We start from the raw sequence: 24418 nt of genomic DNA on the forward strand, positions 1-24418 counted from the left end.
GACTAACACGTTTTCTTTCCTGAGGACATATGTGACGATTGTTGTTTACTAAAACAAATTATTCTGATTCATCATTGCACTTAATTAGCTGTGTTCAATTTGATTTGAGCGCAGTGAGATTTGAACTCCAATCTCTTGTTTGCCACTTCTGATATCTATCTTTCAATTAAACTCAAGAGCCTTGAGATTGGATCTTTCAGTGCCAATTTTTCAGGTGCAAATCCCTCATTAAAACAATGTTGTGAGGTTAGAAAGCATTAGCAATCATTTCTGTCTGAAATCACTGCCACTGGTCAATTGCCCCATCAGCTAGTATTTGACATTATTCTCTGCCTCCACCACCAATCCTGGCAGTGCATTCCTGATCCCCAATACTATCTATGCAAAAATCTTGCCCCTCGCGTCTCCAATAAATCTACCCCCTCTTAAAATATGAAGCTGCAATATTTTGCTCAGTATGCTGGAGAGCCTGCAATTTAATTACTTGCATTTACATAGTGTTTTTCGCATCCATCTCAGGACATCCAAGAAAAATATACGTTTGATGAAAGAAATCTACATTGAAATGAAGTAAACCAGACAGCTGATTGCATCTAGATCAACAATATAATAATGAACAGGTCTGTTGTGGCAATGTTGATTGGACAATTGATATTGTCCACGATACTCTTATTCAAAATACTCCCATTGGATCTATCATTCACATCTGAAAATGCAGAGGGCCATCAGTTTAGCACCTAATCTTAAGATCTAGTTCTCCAACAGTCCTTTACACCTTCAACACCGCACTGGGAGTTGGTCTGTATTTGTTTGGTTGTTTGTTTGTTTGTCTTTTTGCACAAAGTCTGCGAGCATTGCCACTTTTCATTTCACTGCACATCTTGTATGTGTATGTGACGAATAAACTTGACTTGACTTGATGCACTGGAGTCTGGAGTGGAAAGTGAACCCTTAAACATTTGACGCCTGAGGCAAGAGTGCTAGTTAGAGAGGAAGCAAGTGTGGCTGTGGTATCGAGTCTGGGGGAAGCAAATGTGGCTCCTATAGTCTGGGCAGCCAAGTGTGGCAGATATACTAAACTGTTATTCCCTTGGGGTTAATATTCTAATTACATGGAAATTAAATATCCCCGTTTATATTTACTTCCAGTGCAATGGTGGAAGTGATTAATATTCACATTAATAATTCAATTATTAATATTCCCATTATTACTTCCTTCCTGTGCATTGGTGGAAATTTAACCAATCCTTCTTGCAACCCAAAATTAACACTGACCTCCAAAGGAACAGCAATAATAGAACAATGTTTGAATAGTGTGAATAAAATGTGTTGTCATTACACTCACTGACCCACTCCTAATTCTGCTCACTGCTCAGTGCAGTCATCTGTACAATGTCTGTTGCAGTTTGAAATTCCTTGACTTCGTTCAGAGGAGAGGTGCTCCGGATTTTGCACCTGAACACCTGCTGGTAGGACTTCCTGAAATTTTCCGACAGGAAGGCATAGATGATGGGATTGACGGACGAGTTGCTGTAGGCCAGGCAGTGGGCCGCTATCCTGAAGATGAAGGAGGCATTGGTAAGCGGAAATGTGCCGAACTCACTCCACAAATTGATCACGTGGTGGGGAAGCCAGGAAATGCAGAAGACCACGATCACCACGAGTACCGTCTGGGCGGTCTGGGGAGAGGGGAACAAGTGAAAAGGCACATTAATAATAATAATAATGGATGGGATTTATATAGCGCCTTTCTAATACTCAAGGCGCTTTACATCGCATTATTCATTCACTCCTCAGTCACACTCGGTGGTGGTAAGCTACTTCTGTAGCCACAGCTGCCCTGGGGCAGACTGACGGAAGCGTGGCTGCCAATCTGCGCCTACGGCCCCTCCGACCACCACCAATCACTCACACACATTCACACAACTCACACACATTCACACAAATCACACACATTGATCATTGCCTGGTGCTCACTCCCACTTACACTTTCACAACCCCTGCTTCCAACAGGCTGCCTCAGCGAACAGCTGCATACCATTCTGTGCTGATATTTGATTTCCATTGACAGTATATGCAATACTAAAGACTTATCAATGCATTATTCAGTGAATCTCTATATATGGGTAAATCTGCTATATGCAAAACACAAAGTGGTGGAACAACTCGGTAAACCAGGCGGCATCTGAAGAAGGGAATGGACGGGTGCCATTTCAAATCAGGACTCTTTTTCGTCTGAGTCTGATGAGGAGGCTTGACCCAAAACATGGACTGTCCATTCCCTCCCCAGATGCTCCCTGGCCTACCCAGTTCCACCAGTACTTTGTGTTTTTCCACAGGATTTCAGCATCTGCAGTCTTTTAGTTCTGCTATAACACATGTTTCCATAACATTAATTGGATAGAGTGCGAGTGATGAATTGGGGAACAATATTTGATCATGCAGGTTGAATTGGTTACAACACAATTTCAATGAAGAACTAGAAAACTACTTAAAACTTACTTTGAAAATTGACAAACAGAAAAAAATCTGTCTTGGGGGGAAAAAAAGTCTAGTTGCGTTTCCATGTAACCTCCCCGTGCGGTGGGAGATTGCAACCTTCATGTGGTTGGCCCTGTTTCGACGAATGCAATCAACCTGGTGTGCACAATCAAATAAGATCAAATAGAACAAGTTGTCCTACAACTTTAGGCTGTGCACGCCATACGCAAGAAGAAGAAGAGTAATCTCCCCACATAAATCAGACACCATTGTCTCTCTGAAACTAACAAGCTACTGGTTTCACCACCGGAGGCCATAGAAATTGAAAAGCAATAGCAACCGCAAGAAATGCAACACCTGTCCCTTCACCTCCCCCCTCGACTCCATTCAAGGATCCAAGCAGTCGTTCCAGGTGCGACAAAGGTTCACCTGTATCTCCTCCAACCTCATCTACTGCATCCGCTGCTCTAGATGTCAGCTGATTTACATCGGGGAGACTAAGCGGAGGTTGGGCGATCGTTTCGCCGAACACCTCCGCTCAGTCCGCAATAACCAACCTGACCTCCCGGTGGCTCAGCACTTCAACTCCCCCTCCCATTCCCAATCCGACCTCTCTGTCCTGGGTCTCCTCCATTGCCAGAGTGAGCAACAGCGGAAATTGGAGGAACAGCACCTCATATTCCGTCTGGGGACCTTGCGTCCGGATGGCATTAACATTGAATTCTCCCAATTTTGCTAGTCCTTGCTGTCTCCTCCCCTTCCTCAACCCTCTAGCTGTCTCCTCCCACCCTCCCATCCGCCCGCCCTCGGGCTCCTCCTTCTCCTCCCCTTTTCCTTCCTTCTCCCCCCCACCCCGCATCAGTCTCTATTGATACTTGTGCCATGATTAACATACAGCCTTTGGTAATTTTAGCTCGCAGGTACAAAAATAAACATAGCTATTAATAATATATTTTTGTGTGAAAATCCTGCAGGGAAAATAACTTTATTATTCCAAGTCTGAAATTCTCTAACATCTTTTCAATTATTTCCATAATGTGATTTCCGATGACACAATGTTCCTTGGAAAAACAATGATCACATTATAGCAGAATTACCTGTATTGGAAAGAGATTCAATGAATAACTTGCATCTGTATAGTGTCCTTCACATTGGCATCCCAGCTCCTTGACAATTTGCATTTACAGAGAATATTTCACCTCGAGATATATCCTAAAAAGTTTTCCAGGAACACAACAGAGAAAAATTGGCCCTAAATTCTGGAATTTCCTCCTTACCCACCTTCTCCTTTGGGATGCTTTAACCTCTTCCTTGCCCAAACCTTCAATCATCTCCCATAACATTTCAGATCAGTGGCATTGCTGATAGAGTTGTTGCCTTACAGCTCCTCCAACCTAAGGTCGATCCTGGTCTTGACTGCACTGTCTGTGTGGAGTTTGCATGTTCTCACGGTGAACGATTGAGTTTGGGTGGAAACTGACCCGACCCGAAACATCACCGATCCATGCTCTCCAGAAATAGGCACAAAAAGCTGGAGTAACTCAGCAAGATAAGCAGCATCTCTGGAGAGAAGCAATGGGTGACGTTTCGGGTCGTGACCCTTCTTCAGACTGAAAGTCACGGGAAAGGGAAACGAGAAATATAGACAATGATGTAGAGAGATAAATAAAAATGAATGAAAGATATGTAAAAAAGTAATGATGATAAAGGGAACAGGCCATTGTTAGCTGTTTGTTGGGTGAAGACGAGAAGCTGATATAATAATAATAATAATAAATTTTATTTATGGGCGCCTTTCAAGAGTCTCAAGGACACCTTACAAAAATTGAGCATGTAGAGGAAAAACATGTAAGGGGAATGAAATAAATAGTAGAGACATGACTAGTACACAAAGTAAAGACAGAATTCAATACAAAACACAGTATGAGGCAATTAATGCACAGATGAAAAGGGAGGGGGACGTGGGGCTAAGGATAGGCAGAGGTGAAGAGATGGGTCTTGAGGCGGGACTGGAAGATGGTGAGGGACACGGAATTGCGGATCAGTTGGGGGAGGGAGTTCCAGAGCCTGGGAGCTGCCCTGGAGAAGGCTCTGTCCCCTAAACTGCGGAGGTTGGACTTGTGGATGGAGAGGAGACCGGCTGATGTGGATCTGAGGGACCATGAGGGTTGGTAGGGGGAGAGGAGGTCAATGAGATATGGGGGGGCCAGATGGTGGAGGGCTTTGTAGGTGAGGATCACGATTTTGTAGGTGATCCGGTGGGAGATGGGAAGCCAGTGAAGTTGTTTGAGGACTGGAGTGATGTGATGCCAGGATTTGGTATGGGTGATGAGTCGGGCGGCTGCGTTCTGGACCAGTTGGAGTCGGTTGATGTAGGTGGAGCTGATGCCAAGGAGAAGTGAGTTGCAATAGTCCAGTCGGGAGGAGATGAAGGCATGGATGAGTCTTTCAGCAGCGGGCGGTGTGAGAGAGGGTCTGAGTTTGGCGATGTTGCGGAGATGAAAGAAGGAGGTTTTAATGACATGGCGGATGTGAGGCTCAAGGGAGAGGGTGGAATCAAAGATCATGCCAAGGTTGCGGGCCTGGGGAGATGGGGAGACAGTGGTGCCGTCGATGGTGAGAGTGAGGTTATTGATTTTGATATGACTTAGGTGGGGGAGGGATAGAGAGAGAAGGAATGCTGGGGTTACTTGAAGTGAGAGAAATCAATATTCATACCACTGGGCTGTAAGCTGCCCAAGCAACACCTACACACAACGCAGCACCACAGCCGCCGAGAATGTTTACAGCGAGTGACCTATGACCTGGGAATGCGCAGTCGGAATACCAAACTCGCCTTTTTCCCATAATCATTATTTTAAGTATAAAAATATATTTGTAGTGTAGCTGCATAATAACGATTTCCCTTTGATACCAGTGAATTGAACAGAGAGCATCGTGATAGGAGAATATATGGGTGATCTGCTGCCTGTCGGGGGATGACTCAGAAATGGCTTGCTTCAACAACATGAAAAGTGCACAATTTATCAGGCATAAATCAGTTCAAAAGAATAGGATCATCTCCTACAACATCTCAAGCACAGTAAACGTTCATCTCACTTATCTTGTGTGCTCCATCTAATTCTTAAGGGGGAGATTGAAGTCAAAGTTTAACTGGTTACGCTCCAGTAGCAAGGGCGATTGTTAATCCCAATAGGATATTGTTTCAGATTAACTGTGGTCATTATCACAATGTTGCCACTTTGCAGGTACGTATTGAATGACATCAAGCTCTGAATTTTGTAGTAGTCTGTTCAATCCATGTGGCTCAATCCTACCACCTTCCTCTCTTCACCTCACCCCATGAGCCTATCCCTCTATTCCTTTCTGCTTCGTGCGATCAACCTTTCGCCACCTCTGCACATCATGAATGTACAGTAAATGCCGACATTGCCAGTAGCATAGTTCGCTCGTGTGTCAGACAACGTATAGTTCGCTGTTGGCTTCTGTCGTCGTCCACCATGTTGACAGAATTGGTCGCCCAACTCGTCCCAGTCGTGTCGTCGTTTCCGGGGATCACCATGAGGAGGTTCTGTCATAATCCCCCAGTAGCATCGATATCAGGTGATTTAATAAATATATTTTTAAATGAATACACTGCCTAAATGTGTCTTTGCTGATCAACTTGCCCCCTCTCAGTGCAACATTCATTTACCACATTGCTGCGCCAAGGCCAACAGCATAATCAAGGACGAGTCGCACCCTGGCCATACCCCCTTCTCCCCTCTCCCATCAGGCAAAAGGTATAGAAGTGTGAAAATGCACACCACCAGATTCAGGAACAGTTTCTTCCCAGCTGTTATCAGGCAACTGAATCATCCTACCACAACCAGAGAGCAGTGCTGAACTACGATCTACTTCTTTGATATCCCTCAGACTATCCTTGACAGGACTTTGCTGGCTTTGCCTTGCACTAAGCTTTATTCCCTTATCATGTATCTATACACTGCAAATGGATTGATTGTAATCATGAATTGTCTTTCTGTTGACTGGTTAACACGCAACAAAAAGCTTTTCACTGTACCCATGACAATAAACTAAACTGAACTGATTTGTGTGCCATGACTGACCTATCTTGTGCTTACTGAGCTATGTTATCGCTGGATTGAACAACACCACAATGTAAAAAATCTTTAGTTACCATTCAGGGGCGGTAATTCGGGGGGGGGGGGGGGGGTGGTGGGGGGGGTGACAGGGGACACACCCCCCCCCTTTTTTGAGAGGTGCGGGATGACCCCCCCCCCTTATTTTGTAATCCGGATATTAAAACCCAGTGAAATGTCTGCTCTCCGTGAGACAGTGGGGGTGGGGCTGATGATCGAGGGCGCCGATTGGACGAGAGAGACGTTGGTCAGCAGGCAATTGGGGGGGGGGGGGGGGAGGGAACCATGATGGTTCAGTGCGATGATTGGAGGAAGGAGGTGCCAGTCAGAGGTGGGAGTCGGACTGAGGATAGAGTGCGGAGATTGAAGGAGGGAAACGTCCTGGTGGAGCAAAGATCATAGAGTGGAGTTTGAATTGGCACGTTCGCGGGGCTTTTCATCGCCCGGCCCCGCGCAGCCGCGATCTGCCATCGCCCCGCGGTCAAATTGCTGCGTTGAGGCGATCGAGGCTCCCGATGTTGAAGCCCCAGCCGGGGGATGAAAGGCCCCGCGAACGGGCCGATTCATGCCCCACGATTCGGGCCGGACGAACCTGCTGTTGCTGGAGTTCGGAGTCAGTCACCAACCAGGTCAGCTCCCGATGTTACCGTCCACAGCAAAGATACTAGACAGGGTCCACGGCCGAAGCCTCGTGTGTGTGCGCATGCACGCATGAAGCCGCCAAGAAATTGTGTCCCCCCCCCCCATGTTTTGACAGCGATTTCCATGCCTGTTACCATCTGTAACTTCCCCTTGAAGTGGGACTAGAAGTTCACGAGTCTGTCTGCACTGTCTGCACTAACAAGAAGAGCTCCTGTTGCTGGAAGGAGCGCTGACTAACTAACCGACACACCCCAAAAGCCCGCGAAAACCAACACCACATGGTCACATGACCATACCGATCAACGAAGAGGGTTCTGCCCTCTCCACCCCACCACTGGGTGCGGCTGCAGGACCCCCCCCCCCCACAGAACCCGAGGAAAGCAAACGAGTAGGCATCCGAACGATCCTCCCAGACCGAGTGGAGCCAGGACGGACAGGTACAACTGACGCCCCAGGCGGAACAGGGCAAACAGGTGGAAAAGGGGAAACAGGCACAGCAGGTGCAACCGGGGAACAGGGCGTGGGTGACGGACGACCCCTATGCCGGGGTTGGGCCACCACCACCGGGCTGTTGACATCCAAATGAGCAGGCTTGAGGTGGGCCACCGACACGATCTCCTCACAACTCCCGACATCCAATACAAAAGTCGCGACCCCAGGCCGCAACACCCGGTAAAGCCCCTCAGAAGGCCTCTGGAGCGTTGTACGATGCGTGTCCCTGCGGACAAAGACAAATGAGCAGTCCTTAAGCACCGGCGGAACATACAGCGGGCAACCCCATGGCGGGAAGTGGGAACGGGAGACAGGACACCCACTTTCTCACGCAGACGCAACAGCTCAGACGAGGCGGGCTCTGGCGACCCCCGAGCGCAGGAAGGAAATCCCCAGCACCCGCAGCGGCGCACCATACACCAGCTCCGCGGAACATGTGTCCAAATCCGCCTTCGGAGCCGTGCGGATCCCCAGCAACACCCAAGGTAATTGGTCCACCCAATCCGGGCCAGTGAGCCGCGCCTTCAACTCCGATTTCAAATGTCTGTGGAAGCGTTCGCCCAACCCGTTGGCCTGCGGGTGATACGTGGTGGTATGATGCAGCTGCGCACCATACAGCTGAGCCATGACCGACCACAAGGCAGAGGTGAACTGGGCACCACCATCAGAAGAAATGTCAGCAGGCACGCCGAAACGTGCCAGCCAGTGGACCGCGAGAGCCCGGGCACGATTCGCAGCGTAGGTGTCGGACATCGGAACATCTTCAGGCCACCGTGTGAAACGATCCACAACCGTGAGCAGGTGAGTGGCAACATGAGAAAAATGGCAACGGACCCACCAGATCTGCATGGATGTGCGCAAAGCGATGAGAAGGAACCACAACATCCCGAAGAGGCGCACGAACATGCAGCTGGACCTTAGATGTCTGGCAAGGAATGCAGGCCCTGGCCCACGCCGCAACCTGCATACGAAGGCCATGCCACACGAACCTGGTCACCACCAATGCAGAAGTCGCCTGGATGGAAGGAAGAGCCAGTCCATGAATAGAGTCAAAAACTCTCTGCTGCCAACCAGGTCGCGGCCGGCCGGTGGAAGTAGCGCACAGGACCGTTACCCCTGCAGGACCGAACGCAACGTCAGCCAACACCAAACCCGATATCAGCAGCAGTACGACATCCTTGTATCTCGTCACCATCGCGCTGAGCAGCAGCGAGTGCAGCATAGTTCAACCCCGGGGCGACGGACTGGACAGCAGGACGGGACAAAGCATCGGCCACTTGATTCAGCTTGACGGCCATGTGTCGAACATCGGTTGTAAATTCAGAAACGAAAGCCAGGTGCCGCTGCTGCCGAGCAGACGCCTTCGTGAAGGCAAACATGAGAGGTTTGTGGTCCGTAAACGTGGTAAATGTCCTGCCCTCCAGGAAATATCGGAAATCACCAAATAAAGAGCCAATAGCTCACGGTCGAACGCACTGTAATTGCGCTCAGGAGGGTGTAGGTGCCGGCTGAAGAAAGCGAGCAGTAGCCAACGACCACCGATGAACTGTTTGAGGACCCATCCGACAGCAGCATCAGAAGCATCTACAGTAAGGGCGGTGGGGGCAACGGCCCACGGGTGCACCAGCAACGTGGCCGCAGCTAGTGCCTCCTTGGCATCCTCGACAGCTGCGTCAGATTTGGTGATCCACATGAGATCCCGCGGCTTACCGGCGGCTTACCGGCGGCTTACCGGCCAGGCAGAGGAACAAAGGCCGCATGATCCTAGCCGCCGCCGCCGGCACAAAAACAATGGCAAAAGTTTTCACATTCCCATGAACTCCAACAGATCCTTGACAGTAAGCGGCCGAGGAAACCACCGAATCGCCTCCACCTCGCAGGGAAGGGGCGTCGCGCCCTGTGGGGTAACGTGATGCCCAATGAAGGAGATGGAGCTGAGACCGAACTGGCACTTGTTGGCGTTAATGACCAAACCATGATAGCAGAGCCACTGGAACAGCATGCGGAGGTGCTCACAGTGTTTGCGATGAGAACAGCTGGTGAGCAGAATGTTATCGAGATAGAAACATAGAAATATAGAAATTAGGTGCAGGAGTAGGCCATTCGGCCCTTCGAGCCTGCACCGCCATTCAATATGATCATGGCTGATCATCCAACTCAGTATCCCGTACCTGCCTTCTCTCCATACCCTCTGATCCCCTTAGCCACAAGGGCCACATCTAACTCCCTCTTAAATATAGCCAATGAACTGGCCTCGACTACCCTCTGTGGCAGGGAGTTCCAGAGATTCACCACTCTCTGTGTGAAAAAAGTTCTTCTCATCTCGGTTTTAAAGGATTTCCCCCTTATCCTTAAGCTGTGACCCCTTGTCCTGGACTTCCCCAACATCGGGAGCAATCTTCCTGCATCTAGCCTGTCCAACCTCTTAAGAATTTTGTAAGTTTCTATAAGATCCCCTCTCAATCTCCTAAATTCTAGAGAGTATAAACCAAGTCTATCCAGTCTTTCTTCATAAGACAGTCCTGACATCCCAGGAATCAGTCTGGTGAACCTTCTCTGCACTCCCTCTATGGCAATAATGTCCTTCCTCAGATTTGGAGACCAAAACTGTACGCAATACTCCAGAGATACATGAAAACGAATTTCAAACCATGAGCAGCCATGTCCATCAGGCGTTGAAAAGCCTGCATGGCATTTTTATGTCCAAAAGGCATCCACAGCCACTCAAACAAGCCAAAAGGAGTGATGATGGCAGACTTGAGCACATCATCGGGGTGGACAGGAATCTGGTGGTAGCCACGCACCAGATCGACCTTCGAATATATGGTAGCACCATCCAAATGAGCCGTAAAATCCTGGATACGCGGGACCGGGTAGCGATCGCGGTCGTGACGTTATTCAGGCGACGATAATCCCCACACGGCCGCCACCCCCCGGACGACTTAGGAACCATGTGAAGTGGGGAGGCCCAAGGGCTGTCAGAACGTCGCACGATCCCCATGTCCTACATCTTTTGGAATTCCTCTCGCGCAAAACGTAACTTGTCGGGCGGGAGGCAGCGTGCCTGAGCATGCAGTGGAGGGCCAGCTGTGAGGATGTGATGCAGCAATCCATGCCTAGGAGCAGCTGAATGAAATCGCGGAGTCAGGATCTCCGGGAACTTAGTCAGGATCGGGGCATGGACTCTGCCCTCATCTGACACAGACCCGAGCTGCGGATCGGGAGAAACCATGGGCCACGAGGCCACAGGCTGGGAGAGTGGGGGGGGGGGGGGGGGGAAAGGCCACCTACTTCACATACATTTTACCTTTAGGTCTCCTCTCATTCATCCCTTCCCCCACACTCCATCATTCTCCCCCTTCTGGTTCCATCTGCCATTTACCACACCCCTAGTGGTTTTCCCATTATAATCTTCCTTACTTATCAGAATACTTTTTATTTCTGCTTATCATGCTCCAGCAGCTTCATCTTCTCCATCTGCCAACTCCCCTCCCCTCCCCTCACCTCACCATGCTCCATCTGCCTCCTTTTTTTCTTTCCCCCCCCATTATTTTTCCTTTTATCGGCCTCCATCCATCACATCTTGCTTCTATCTCACCCCTCCTCCTCTCCTCCTTACACTGGGTATCTCCCCTCTCCACTCTCTGCCCCGATTCAGGGTCTGGACCTGAAATATCAACAATTCCTTTCAACCCACTGCTTGACTTACTGAGTTTCTCCAGCAGATTATTTGTAGTTCCAGACTCAGGCATCTGCAGTCTTGTGTTTTCCCTGGGCTATTTGAAGACTGTTACTGATTCAACTACATCATAGCTGATCTGCAGCTAACAACTTTTATGGGATAATATAGAACTAGTATGAACGCTTGCATAGACTCAGTGGGCTGAAGGGCCTGTTTCTATACCGTATTTCCAAACTAAACGCAACTAAACCTTTGGTTCCGTAATCATTTGTATCCCTATCTAATAAGAATTTATGAATGTTAGTTTTGAAATGTTCAAGTTTGATTTTTAATTTGATTTAAATTCACTCCCATAAAATATTCCCAAGAAAATGTTCTACCCATAGGTTCTAAAGTTCAAATTAAAATGATTATTTTGCTAAAATTGTTTATGATGTTTATCAAGAATTCTTCAGAATCCATTTTAAAATAACAAAGCCTTCACATTCGACATTGCGAGGTGACCCATTAGTATCATGCCAGTGTAATATGTAACCAAGGAAACATTATTGATCACAATTGCTTATTATCCACAGCAAGTCTACAGCTCTGCGTGTATCCATCCATAGCATTTCTTCAGGGAATTAAAGGTACCCAAATAACATATAAAGTCAAAATTAAAATAAGCATAAAATAAACAATAGAAAATTACCTGTAAACAGACAACCGAGTTGAAATTTTTCAGTAGTTTGTCACTCCCTACCACTGAAAATGAAAAACTCTTAAATGAAAATTCTGCCAAATCCAAGTAATGATTTATTACAAATGCACAAATTACTTTTTTTTGTTTTTGTTTTTGTTTTTTTTGTTTTTTGTTTTTTTGTTTTGTTTATTTTATTAGAAGTTAATACAATACAAAACAGTACAGTGGAACCTAAATTTAGGTGCCAACTATGTCATACCGTAATCCATTCTATGTACAACCTCTACTTTTATGTTTTGACGCTATCATTACTAATAAAGGAAATTTAGATCAAAGGTCAACCAATAGTTGAGAGGTACAGTGTGATTAAAAAGGCTGATTTTCAAACAGGAATTAATTCAACCTTTAGAAGTAAGGAACTGCAGATGCTGGTTTACACTAAAGGACACAAAGTGCTGAAGTAACTCAGTTGGACAGGCAGCATCTTTGGAGAGCCTGGATAGGTAACATTTCGGGTTAGCACCCTTCTTCGGACTGATTGATTCAACCTTACTGGTCAAGCAAGGGTTAAAACAGGCCCCAGGACTATTTTATGACCACATTCCTTCATCAACCAATATCATTTATTTATATCTTTGGGGATCGCTTTCATTTTTTTTGGTTCTCGTGTTAAATAGTCATAGCTATTACTCACATAATTGTAATGAAATGAACTTGAAGGTATATGAAAGAGCACCATGTATAGGTAGTCCCTGCTTTCCCCTTCTTTCCTCTCCCCTTCCCAGCTCTCCCACAGCCCACTGTCCCCGCCTCTTCCTTTCTTCTTCCCGCCCCCCTCACCCCCACTTCAGTTTGAAGAAGGGTCTCGACCTGCAACGTCACCCATTTCCTTTGCTCCATAGATGCTGCCTCACCCGCTGAGTTTCTCCAGCATTTTTGCCTACCTTCGATTCTCCAGCATCTGCAGCTCCTTCTTAAACAACACCATGTATATGAGAGTACTGCTCTTAAATGTTTATGCAATTCCCTTTTCAACACTCATGGGTTGTTCGATAACCCTATTCCAGCATGCATGAAAGAAATCAAACTAACCTCTGCGTTTACATCTATACTATTATTAAAACTCTCATCTTGACCACTTCAGCTTTGCTTTCAAAAAAAAATTTGTGCAAAAGCGGTACCCTTTATCGATAGGATTTTTCACCACATTACTTACCGTTCTCCTCCACTCCAACCCACTAAGTTTGGTTCTGATTGGTGGAATTATACAAAAGTTATGAAGGTTTAAAAAATTGTAATATCAGTAAATTGGTCTTCTCCCCTGTCATTAACCATGAAGGAAACGCCCCTTCTGACACCAGCTGGAGGAATAAATCCCGGAGGCGGGGCTGAGTCCATAAGTGCTGATTGAGTCCACAACAGTGTAGTCGGAAAAGCCAGATGTGTGGAGTCGGAAAAGCCAGCTGTGTGGAGTCAGGAAAGCCGCTGTGTGGAGTCGGGAGGTGCTGTGTGGTGCCGCGGCCTGTGGCCGCTGAGTGGAATCCCTCCACCCCCTTCCCCCCACAACCCCCCTTCCCCCTCCCCCTTCCCCCCTCCCCCTCCTCCCCCTTCCCCCCTCCCCGTCCTCCCCACACAACCCTCATCCGCCCCACACACCCACACCCCCCTTTACCCTCCCGTTTCTCCCCTGCCCCACCCCACCCCCACACACCACCCACCCCCCCACATCACCCCGCCCCCATACCACCCCACATCAATTCTGTTTTTCATTTGTGATGAATGCTCACAACAAAGTACTTTGTTGTCATTATTGTCATATAGTAAGCAGACAGACCAGATTTCAGGTGATTCCAATATATCTCATTCTTCCATTTTTATCACATGCCCATCAACTCAGCAGGACAGGCAGCATCTTAGGAGAGAAAGAACGGGTGTCGTTTCTGGTCAAGACCCTTCTTCAGACTCCCATCATCCACCTGCACTAGGGACAACCTACAGTGGCCAATTCACCCATCTCTATTGTCAACTCATCCTAGACATTTCTCTCCTGAAGGCGCTGTACTCAGTATTGCACAGCAAATGTCAGCATGACTATTTTCTGCTGAAGTCTCTGAATTAGGTCCCGAATCCCCAGTCACCTTAATTTAGAGAAAGTGTGAATTTCAAACCACATCTTCCACTGCGGAGGAGAAATCAATCTCATTCATTATCCATAAGAACAGAGCAGAACACACTTGGGACTGGAAGAAATTTCAGAATCAACATATAATGGGCAAATGTTACTTCATTGTTCTTTGTTGATGGGAATGCAGCTGAAGATTTGTGTGCGGTTCTGGTTGCCATATTATAGGAAGGATGTGATTAACCTAGAGAGGGTGCAGAAATGCTTTACAAGAATGTTGTTAGGACTGGGGGAATTGAGTTAAAAGTAGAGGCTGTATAGGCTGGGATTGCTCCATGGAGTCAAGGAGAAGGATGAGGGCTGACCTTATAGGTTTCTATAATTATGAGCAGGTAGATAGCCATAGTCTCTTTCCCAGGGTAGGTTAAAATTAGATTGCATAGGGTTAAGGTGAGAAGACACAGTGGCACAACGGTACTGTTGAGGCTTTACAGTGTCAGAGACCCATGTTTGATCCAGACTATAGGTGCTGTCTGTATGGTGTTTGTACATTCTTCCTCTGACCATGTGGGTTTTCTATGGGTGCTCCGGTTTAGTCCAACATTCTAAAGACGCGCAGGTTTATGTTAATTGGCTTCTGCAAAATGTCCCTAGTGTGCAGGATTGAATTAGTGTCTGCGTGACAGCTGGTCGGCATGGACTCAGCGGGCCGAAGGGCCTGTTTCCATGCTGCATCTATAAAAACTAACGAGAAAGATTTAAAGGGAACCTGAGGGGCAAGTTTTTTCCACACAAACGATGGTGGGTATATGGAACAAGCTGCCAGAGGAGGTGGTAGGGATGTAGGTACATTTACAATGCTTAAAACATTTGGACAGGTACGAAGTATCCGCCAAACACCTGCAAATGGAACTGACGCAGGTTGGCACATTGGTTGGCATGGATGAATTGAGCCGAGGGACCCGTTTCCAGGCTGTGTAACTCAATGTCTTAAAATTCTAAATTCTTCCCACATATATCTAAATCTCTCGTCAGTTCAAACTGCTGGAAACATTTTGCAACTTAGGATAAACTTCCTTTCCAACTTAAAATATTTGAATCATCTTTTTTTTGCCACTAGTGAGATACCATGAAACCTGCGGGTTGTTGGTATTGTGCCTTTATTTAAGAATGGCTGCAAAGACAAGCCTGGGAACTACAGGCCAGTGAGCCAAACGTCAGTGGTGGAAAAGCTACAGGACAGGATTCTGGGAAACAAGATCTACCAGCATTTGGAAGGGCAAGGATCGCTGAGAGATAGTAGGCATGGTGTTATTGTGGGAAATCATGTCTCACATATTTGATTGAGTCTTTTGAAGAGCTAGAAGTTTGATGAGGGCAGGGTGTCAGACTGTATACATGGACTTTAGCAAGACCTTTGACAGAGTCCCACATGCTAAGCTAGGCTGGAAAGTTAGATCACTTTCAGTGGTATTCAGTGTGAGTTAGGCAATTGGATACAAAATTGACTTAGTGGTGAAGAGTCAGAGGGTGACAGTGGAGAGTTGGTATTTAGACGAGAGGTCTGTGACCAGTGGGGTGCCGTAAGGATTGGTGCTGGGTCCACTGTTGTTTGCCATCTACATTTACAATTTGGAAATTGGGGGTGTTGCACACCGTGAAGACGTCATCAAACATTACAACTGGATCTAGATGAAATGGGGAAGCGAGTCAAGGAATGGCAGATGGAATTTATCTTAGACAACCCTGAGGCATTGGAAAGTTAATCCAATGAGTTGGACCTAAGAGCTTGTTTCCATGCTGTATAACTTTGACACTAAAATGCACAACTTCAGATCACATTACACTGAAATGCTTTTAGCCCGCATCTGGATGATTGGTCTCTCACTCTTGTAACCCTGTGGATGTTTGGTCTTAGATTGTATTTGTTATTAGCTAACTTTGATATATCTTGCACCATGCCCCTGAACCAGAAGAGTTTAATATGTAGCAGCTGCAAGGCTCCAACATAGAGACACAGGGCAACATCACAAGGGACATCCTGCCAATGTGAGAGACATGCTACGCTTTGCTTCCAGACCTGGTTGACCCCTTATTCAAGCTGCTGCTTCAGCTTCAATAATCTGGTCATTAACCTTGTCAACAGTTCTCTGTTGAAAGTGTGTAGGTTCATTAGACTTCTGCTCAGGCTAAACATGTCAATAATGTCCTTGAATACCCTGGATCAAAGCAGAGAAGCCAAGTCCTGTCTCTTTTAAATTTGTGGTGATTCGGCTTAGACTTGATGAACATAAAGGATTAAGATCTAATTAAACGTTTAAGACTAAGAAAGTGTGTTTGGTTTATCTCCATCTGCATTAATTCCTCTGGGCATCAAGGTGTGGCAGGTGAAAGGGAAGTGAGACTGGAGTAGCGGGAAGGTGGGGAAGTTTTGAGGAAGGGGGCGTAATCTTAAAATATAATCCAGAGCATTCAGGAAATGCATCATTACTGGGCAAAGAGAACATTAGGAACCCTTTTCCACAATGAGCAGTTGAAGCTGGTTCAACTGAAAATTGCTACAACTGATTATATGTAGATTTGTGTCAGGCAGGATATTACAGATTACAGAGGTCGGTTGATGTAGATTAATGTTGAAACAGATTTAAATGAATGACTAAAACTCAAGGGGCTGAATAACCTATCGTTGTTACAAATACTCCTTCCCATGTTACAACACTATTCTCGGCTAATACGTATTTCTATCATTGCTCAACACTGTTATTCCCTTTCATTGCCTCTGGTCACTTACAAACAAATAAAGACAAACCGAGCTATAGTCAAAAATGTTAACAGCATCAATTCTGCTGAACATGAGTTTAGTTTTCACCACACCCTGGTTATTTGAAATAATTCTTACTCACAAGAAAGTTCTGGAATAATTACAATTACTTTGGCATCATTACTTTGGCATCATTAGGTACAGGATACTGAGTTGGATGATCAGCCATGATCATATTGAATGGCAGTGCAGGCTCGAAGGGCCGAATGGCCTACTCCTGCACCTATTTTCTATGTTTCTATAACTCCCCCTTGGGTTTCAAATTCCACTTATCTTAATATGTTTTCTCAGAATGAGTAGAATTACAATCCTGCCTCATCCTCTTGTAAAAATTTAAAAAATATAACCAAAACAGTAACTGCAGATGCTGTTTCTCCATTGCTAAGACATTGCTCCTGGAATTTTACACTACATCACAAATTAATGTACGTCGATGAAATAGATTGAAATTCAATAAATTTGCATTCTTTAGTCAGAGGGTGGTGAATCCGTGTAATTCTTTGCCACTGAAGACTGTGGAGGCCCAGTCAGTGGATATTTTCAAGGCAGAGATGGATAGATTCTTGGTACACAAAAAAGCTGGAGAAACTCAGCGGGTGCAGCAGCATCTATGGAGCGAAGGAAATAGGCAACGTTTCGGGCCGAAACCCTTCTTCAGACTGATCGGGGGTGGGGGGGACGGGGACAAGAAAGGAAAAAGGAGGAGGAGCCCGAAGGCTGGGGGATGGGAGGAGACAGCAGGGGGACTGAGGAAGGGGAGGAGACAGCAAGGACTAACAAAATTGGGAGAATTCGATGTTCATGCCCCCAGGATGCAGACTCCCCAAGCGGAATATGAGGTGCTGTTCCTCCAATTTCTGGTGTTGCTCGCTCTGGCCATGGAGGAGACCCAGGACAGAGAGGTCGGAGACGGAGTGGGAGGGGGAGTTGAAGTGCTGAGCCACCGGGAGGTCAGCTTGGTTATTGCGGACCGAGCGGAGGTGTTTGGCGAAACGATCGCCCAACCTCCGCTTGGTCTCACCGATATAGATGGATAGATTCTTGATTAGTATGGGTGTCAGAGGTTATGGGAGAAGGCAGGAGAATGGGGTTAGGAGGGAGAGATAGCTCAGCCATGATTGAATGGCAGAGTAGACTTGATGGGCCAAATGGCCTAATTCTACTCCTATCACTTATGATCTCATGACCTAATATAGCACAACAAATGTTAAACAACCCAAGGAAGGAAGTTGATAAAACAAAATCTGAAATTGAACTATTTAAGGACAGACGAAAAAGATCTTGGTAGATTTCAAATGCTTTAAAATGAATTATGTTAGAGATGGAATTCCAGTCTATGACGCAAAAAGCTTAAGGCCAGAACTGGAAGAGTCCCGAGGTCTTGGGGAGATGTTGTCAAGACAATGCTTACCTTCCTTTTTGCAGATTCGGACTTCTTTGAAATATTGTGTAGTTTTCTGCGCAAATGATTCAGGACCTGAAAGCAATACACGTAACATCGTAAACCAACAAAGACATCTGGAAATGTCACCATGATCAATCAAAACAAAATTAAATGAATTTGTAATAATAGTGTGGAATATTCAGGTCAGACAATGTTTGTAGAGAGGGGCGTGGAGCAAAAAATGACCTTTCATCAAAACTAAAGGGTGATATGAGATGACAAGGCAGCACAATCACGGAATTAATGAAGCCCTTCACCCTCCTTTTGTCTCAGCAGCTTAAGCCTTTTCTTCAATCAATCAATCAATCATACCCCTTTGTGCTTACCTCCACTTTCCCTTTACCAATATCTTGCTAGCTTAAATTTTTTTTAGCATTTCCAGGATCTGTGGCACTTTGCTTTTGTTCAGTTACTTTTGCACCAAAACTATCAATGTTCAAAACCTAAGGTACGTGGGACAAAAATTAGGATAAGATGACGATAAAAAGATTATACAAGATATAGAGCAGGCCATTCAGCCCAACCTATTTTGGCACTCACACTTGAGCTTCTGTCACTAAATATATCACTGTAGCCTCATGGGACGACAGATGGCACAATGGGCTAAGTGTTCGGCTGGCAACCGGAAGGTAGCCGGTTCGAAACCCGCTTGGAGTGCATACTGTCGTTGTGTCCTTGGGCAAGGCACTTCACCCACCTTTGCCTGTGTGTGAATGTGTGTGAGTGATTGGTGGTGGTCGGAGGGGCCGTAGGCGCAGATTGGCTGCCACGCTTCCGTCAGTCTGCCCCAGGGCAGCTGTGGCTACAGAAGTAGCTTACCACCACTGAGTGTGACTGAGGAGTGAATGAATAATGCGATGTAAAGCGCCTTGAGTATTAGAAAGGCGCTATATAAATCCCATCCATTATTATTATTATTATTCTCCTTCAAATTATTATCCTTTGAGTGTAACATAAGAACAGAAAATACTGGAAACACTCAGCAAGTTAAGACAGCATCTGTGGAAAGAGAAATAGAGTTTCAGGTCAAACACTCAGAGGTTTCCATCATTTTCTGTTTTCAATTTTCCAGCATCCACAGTTTTTTGGGTTTTCATATCCTTAAATAATATTTACCTTAACCACACTCTGAACAAGCACGTTTTACAGTCCCACTGGTCTTTGGATAAAGGTGTCTCTCACAAATTCCATTGTGGAATTCTCAGCACCCACCTTACATTGAAAATCTCTGGGTCTGCTCTTCTCCACCAATGGAAATGTTCTCTCTGTATCCAATGCGTTGAAGCCTTTCATCAATTAATAACTGATTGGCTTGCCCATCAAACTTCTGTTTTCAAGAGAAAATAAACCCAGCCCATTCACATAGAAATGTAGAAAATAGGTGCAGGAGTAGGCCATTCGGCCTCTCGAGCCTGCACTGCCATTCAATATGATCATGGCTGATCATCCAACTCAGTATCCTGTACCTGCCTTCTCTCCATACCCCCTGATCCCTTTAGCCACAAGGGCCACATCTAACTCCCTCTTAAATATAGCCAATGAACTAGCCTCAACTACCTTCTGTGGCAGAGAATTCCACAGATTCACCACTCTCTGTGTAAAAAATGATTTTCTCATCTCAGTCCTAAAAGACTTCCCCCTTATCCTTAAAAGTGACCCCTTGTTCTGGACTTCCCCAACATCGGGAATAATCTTCCTGCATCTAGCCTGTCCAACCCCTTGAGAATTTTGTACGTTTCTATAAGATCCCCCCTCAATCTATCTTCTAAATTCTAGCGAGTACAAGCCGTGTCTATCCAGTCTTTCTTCATATGAAAGTCCTGACATCCCAGGAATCAGGTGAACCTTCTCTGTACTCCCTCTATGGCAAGAATGTCTTTCCTCAGATTAGGAGACCAAAACTGTACACAATACTCCAGGTGTGGTCTCACCAAGACCCTGTTTCTTGAGATGTTCAACTTAGCATTTCTGGTATCAGCCATGTAAACCTTCCCTGCACATTCTCTCTCTGATCCCTCTCTATCCTTATTAATAATTTGGTGACCAGAAGAGTACATAGGGTTGTGACTATTTTCTTACTAAGTTCAAATATTTTAACATATCTTTTGTACTTTCTGATTGTATTCCTCTGGATATAAAATCTAATTATTGGTATTGGTTTATTATTGAGACGTGTACCGAGATATAGTGAAAAAGCATTTTTTTCATGTAATTTGAACAAATCGTACAATACTTGGGTGCATCCAGTAGTGCAAAAAAGAAAATGAACAGAGTTCACAATATAGTGCTATATCTACAGGGAAAGTGCAGATAAGAAATATGCAAGGATTTTTGATAATATTTACACCCAACAATTTAAAGTTCTCCACCATCTCCACTTTAGTGTACCATTGATACAGAATGGACAGATTTCTTTATATTTCTTTATTGTCTGAAGAAGGGTTTCTTTATTGTCTGAAGAAGGGTTTCGGCCCGAAACGTTGCCTATTTCCTTCGCTCCATAGATGCTGCTGCACCCGCTGAGTTTCTCCAGCATTTTTGTGTACCTTTCTTTATAACCTTGCTAGCCCATAGCACAATGTTTGGTAATGTGTATATTTGAACTCCAAAGTCCCTTTGTCCCTCTAACAAACATATCTCAGTTTCCACGTAATAATCAACCTAACTAAAATGCACTTCCTCGCTTTTATTTGCCTTGAACTTCAGTTGCCCATTTGCTCATTCGGCAAATTTACTGAATTTATTGCAAGGTGTAACAAACATAATTTGCAATGTTGCATGCGGAGAGAGAGTCAAGCACCTGAAACTATGAATAAAGAGCAAATAATTCACAGTATTTGCAAACAAGGGTTCTTGGAGGTGGAGTGCCCATCCAAGTCCTCTAAATACTTAAGGTTTTAAGTGGGCTCCTCCCTTCTCCTAACTTTCTCTCCAGTCCTTCTCTCAGTTACTTTAGAACCATTTTCCCTCTTTTTCAAAGCTATTACCAAGGCGAAGACTGATTTCTACCCCCAAAATTTTCTTGGCAACATCAGCTCAAAATCCTCAGTGGTGCTTGTCTGAGTGGTGTTGCTTCTCAGTTAATCCAAATAGTGAAATTCAGCACAGCTGCATAACAATGGAGTAAGTGGTTCAAAGCAGTAATATGGTCAGTCCTGATGGATTTAACACAGGCAGTGCCTGACAGGATTTAAAAACAGTGAAAAGCAGCATTCTTAAAAGATGATCAATTATTTCAATTTCAATTTTCAATTCAATTTAAAAACTTTATTGACATGATAAAAAATACATTGTTATATTGCCAAAGTATAAAACATGACATACATGTTTAAAATGAATATGTATAAATACAAGTATACAGTGCATGGATAGATATGTCCCTGTACATAAACTCGCAATAGGCCCAATAGATCATTCTCTCCCTATCCCTGGGTGGATTTACAGTAATCCCATTGATAATGAGGAGACAGCAAGGTTCACTTCACTCCTCTTTATTACTTATTGAAGATGACCTTTGTTTGCCTCTCAACTCAACCATTCCAACACTCGAACATAGACACAAAAAGCAGCAGCAACTTAGTGGGTCAGACAGCATCTCTGGAGAAAGGAATAGGGAGGTTTCACGGCAGTCGGGTCACGACCCATGACCCGTACTGTTGCTACGCTACTCCAAATGGATTACACGCGATGTACTGCAGGTAGGCACTTACCATTGTTTCCAGTGCAGCAGGCCCGTTAAAACCCGCTGAAATTGTCCATTTTTGCGCTGTAAATAATTATGGGAATCGGGATAAGCGTGAGAGACATTTAGCCTACTTCAGAATTCCAAAAGTGAGGAGAAATGACGGTAGATAGAAACGAGAACTGAAGGGACAACAACAGCCAGAGTGCTTGGTGAACATTGGCCGTTTGCTCACTGCATTTCTCATCAACTAAGGTATTATTTGTGTTTTTTCTTGATTCCTTTGGCATCTAAAAAGTTTCAGAAGTGATAAATCTGGCTGTAATTTTTTTTAATCGCGCATGGTTCTCGTGGGTATTTACATACAAAATGAAAACGCATCTGAAGAAAAAGTTACAGCCAGATTTATCACTTCTGAGAATTTTTAGATACCAAAGGAATCAAGAAAAAACACAAATAATGCCTTACTTGATGAAATGCAGTGAGCAAACGCGATAATTCCCAATATTTTCAATGTTTACCAAGCACTTTAACTGCTGTAGTCCCTTCAGTTCTCGCTTCTCTATACCTTCATTTCGCTTCACGTTTGGAATTATAAAGTTGGGTACATGTCTCTCACACTTACCCCGACTCCCACAATTTTTTTCAGCGCAAAAATTCAACATTTTGGCGGTTTTAAACAGGTAGGAAAGTACGCAACGGATGTCTTCCAGTTGGATTTAGCGGCTCCGTGTGTCGAGCCCTATGACCCAGTGACCTTTCGTGCATCCTCCCTATAGGTGGCTTTTCAGGTCGAGACCCTTCTTCAGACCTCTCCTGGCTACCATTGCCAATCTATGCTTTGTAAACCTGAAATTAGCTAAAACATTGCGAACAATGTCCATGCTCACCAACAAAGAATAGGTCCTTCTTAAGCAACTGCTCAAATTTTCAAACTAGGTGACTTCAACCTAGAGCCTCCCTATCGGTACTACCTTATAGCCCTCAAAGATATCAGCCTTCCTTCAATTCTGCCCTCTTGGTCATTGCAGAAGGTAATCACTTCATCACAGTCAACCATGCTGAGCTCTGGTCTTTGCAGTGTCTAACCCCTTTCATACTTCCTGCTTTCATTCCAGCAAAATGATCCAAACATGGTCATGTCAGATTAGTGGAGATTCAAGGAACCGGAGATGCTGGAAACACTAGCAAAACACAAAGAGCTGAAGGAACTCAGTGAGTCAGACAGATTATGTGGTGGAAAATGGACAGGCGACGGGGAACCTTAGTCTGAAGGATGGTTCCAACGCGAAACATCATCAGTCCATTTCCCTCCTCAGATGCTGTCCGACTTACTGAGTTCCCAGGGCTCTTTGTGTTTTGCTAGATTAGTGGAGTGGCTTGCTCATAGAATGTGCAACAGAGAAAAGGGCCATTCAATTTATTGCATCTTAGGCTACTCCAAACCCCACCGCAGTAAGCCACAACTCTTCATGCACCCACCCACCCAAGTACCAACTCTGGTAGTACATTCCCGACGCCAGCTGTACCACACTGGGAGGAGATGAGAGTTGCAAGCAACTGGCACCAACCGCACGGCTTACCTTGGCGTAGCAGTAGCAGATGAGAAGCAGAGGCAGCATGTAGCCAACCACGAAGGTGGCCACTTTGTAGACTTGCTTGTGCAGGAGGACCGTCCACATCTCCCAGCAGAAGGGACCGAGGTCACCCTTGTATATCAGCACGTGGTTGTACGCCTCGGGCGATGCAGCGGCTAACGAGATCAACCAGATGAACAACACGCCGATCATTGTGCGTCTGGCCACTCGAATACACGGGGACTTCCTGTAGTGGACAATGGCAATGTAGCGATCCACAGCCATGGCCGAGAGGGTGAAGAAGCTGACCAGCACCGACACCGTGAAGAAGTAGTGGACAAACTTGCAGAGAAAGCTCCCAAAGACCCAATGGGGCAAGATGTAGTAAGTGGCCTGAAAGGGGATGCATAGGAGAAGGTAGGACAGGTCGGCGATGCTGAGGTTGAGGATTAAGATATTGGAGGTACTTCGAGGTTTGTGCGGGGAACTGCGGGCCAACACCGTGATGACCAGGGAGTTGCCCAGGACTCCGAGGCAAAAGATGAGGCTGAAGATGAAGCTGACGATGAAACCGTCCATGCCGGTCTCATAGTGTTCTCCCGTCACATTGCTACTCTCGTTCAACCCCCACACGTTCTGGTTCGGCTCCAT

At 45.6% G+C, this 24418-nt stretch overlaps 1 protein-coding gene across 1 annotated transcript; it reads right to left on the minus strand.

The window, feature by feature from the left end:
• Positions 1-1355: 1355 nt before the first annotated feature.
• galr1 (galanin receptor 1) lies at positions 1356-24418 on the minus strand. Its single transcript, XM_033018883.1, has 3 exons — positions 23774-24418; positions 18476-18541; positions 1356-1679 (listed from the first exon to the last, which is right to left on the minus strand). Exons 1-3 carry the CDS (start codon positions 24416-24418, stop codon positions 1356-1358), a joined length of 1035 nt encoding a protein of 344 aa, XP_032874774.1.

This window comes from Amblyraja radiata, chromosome 4 (assembly GCF_010909765.2).
Source record: "Amblyraja radiata isolate CabotCenter1 chromosome 4, sAmbRad1.1.pri, whole genome shotgun sequence".
Taxonomy (NCBI): domain Eukaryota; kingdom Metazoa; phylum Chordata; class Chondrichthyes; order Rajiformes; family Rajidae; genus Amblyraja; species Amblyraja radiata.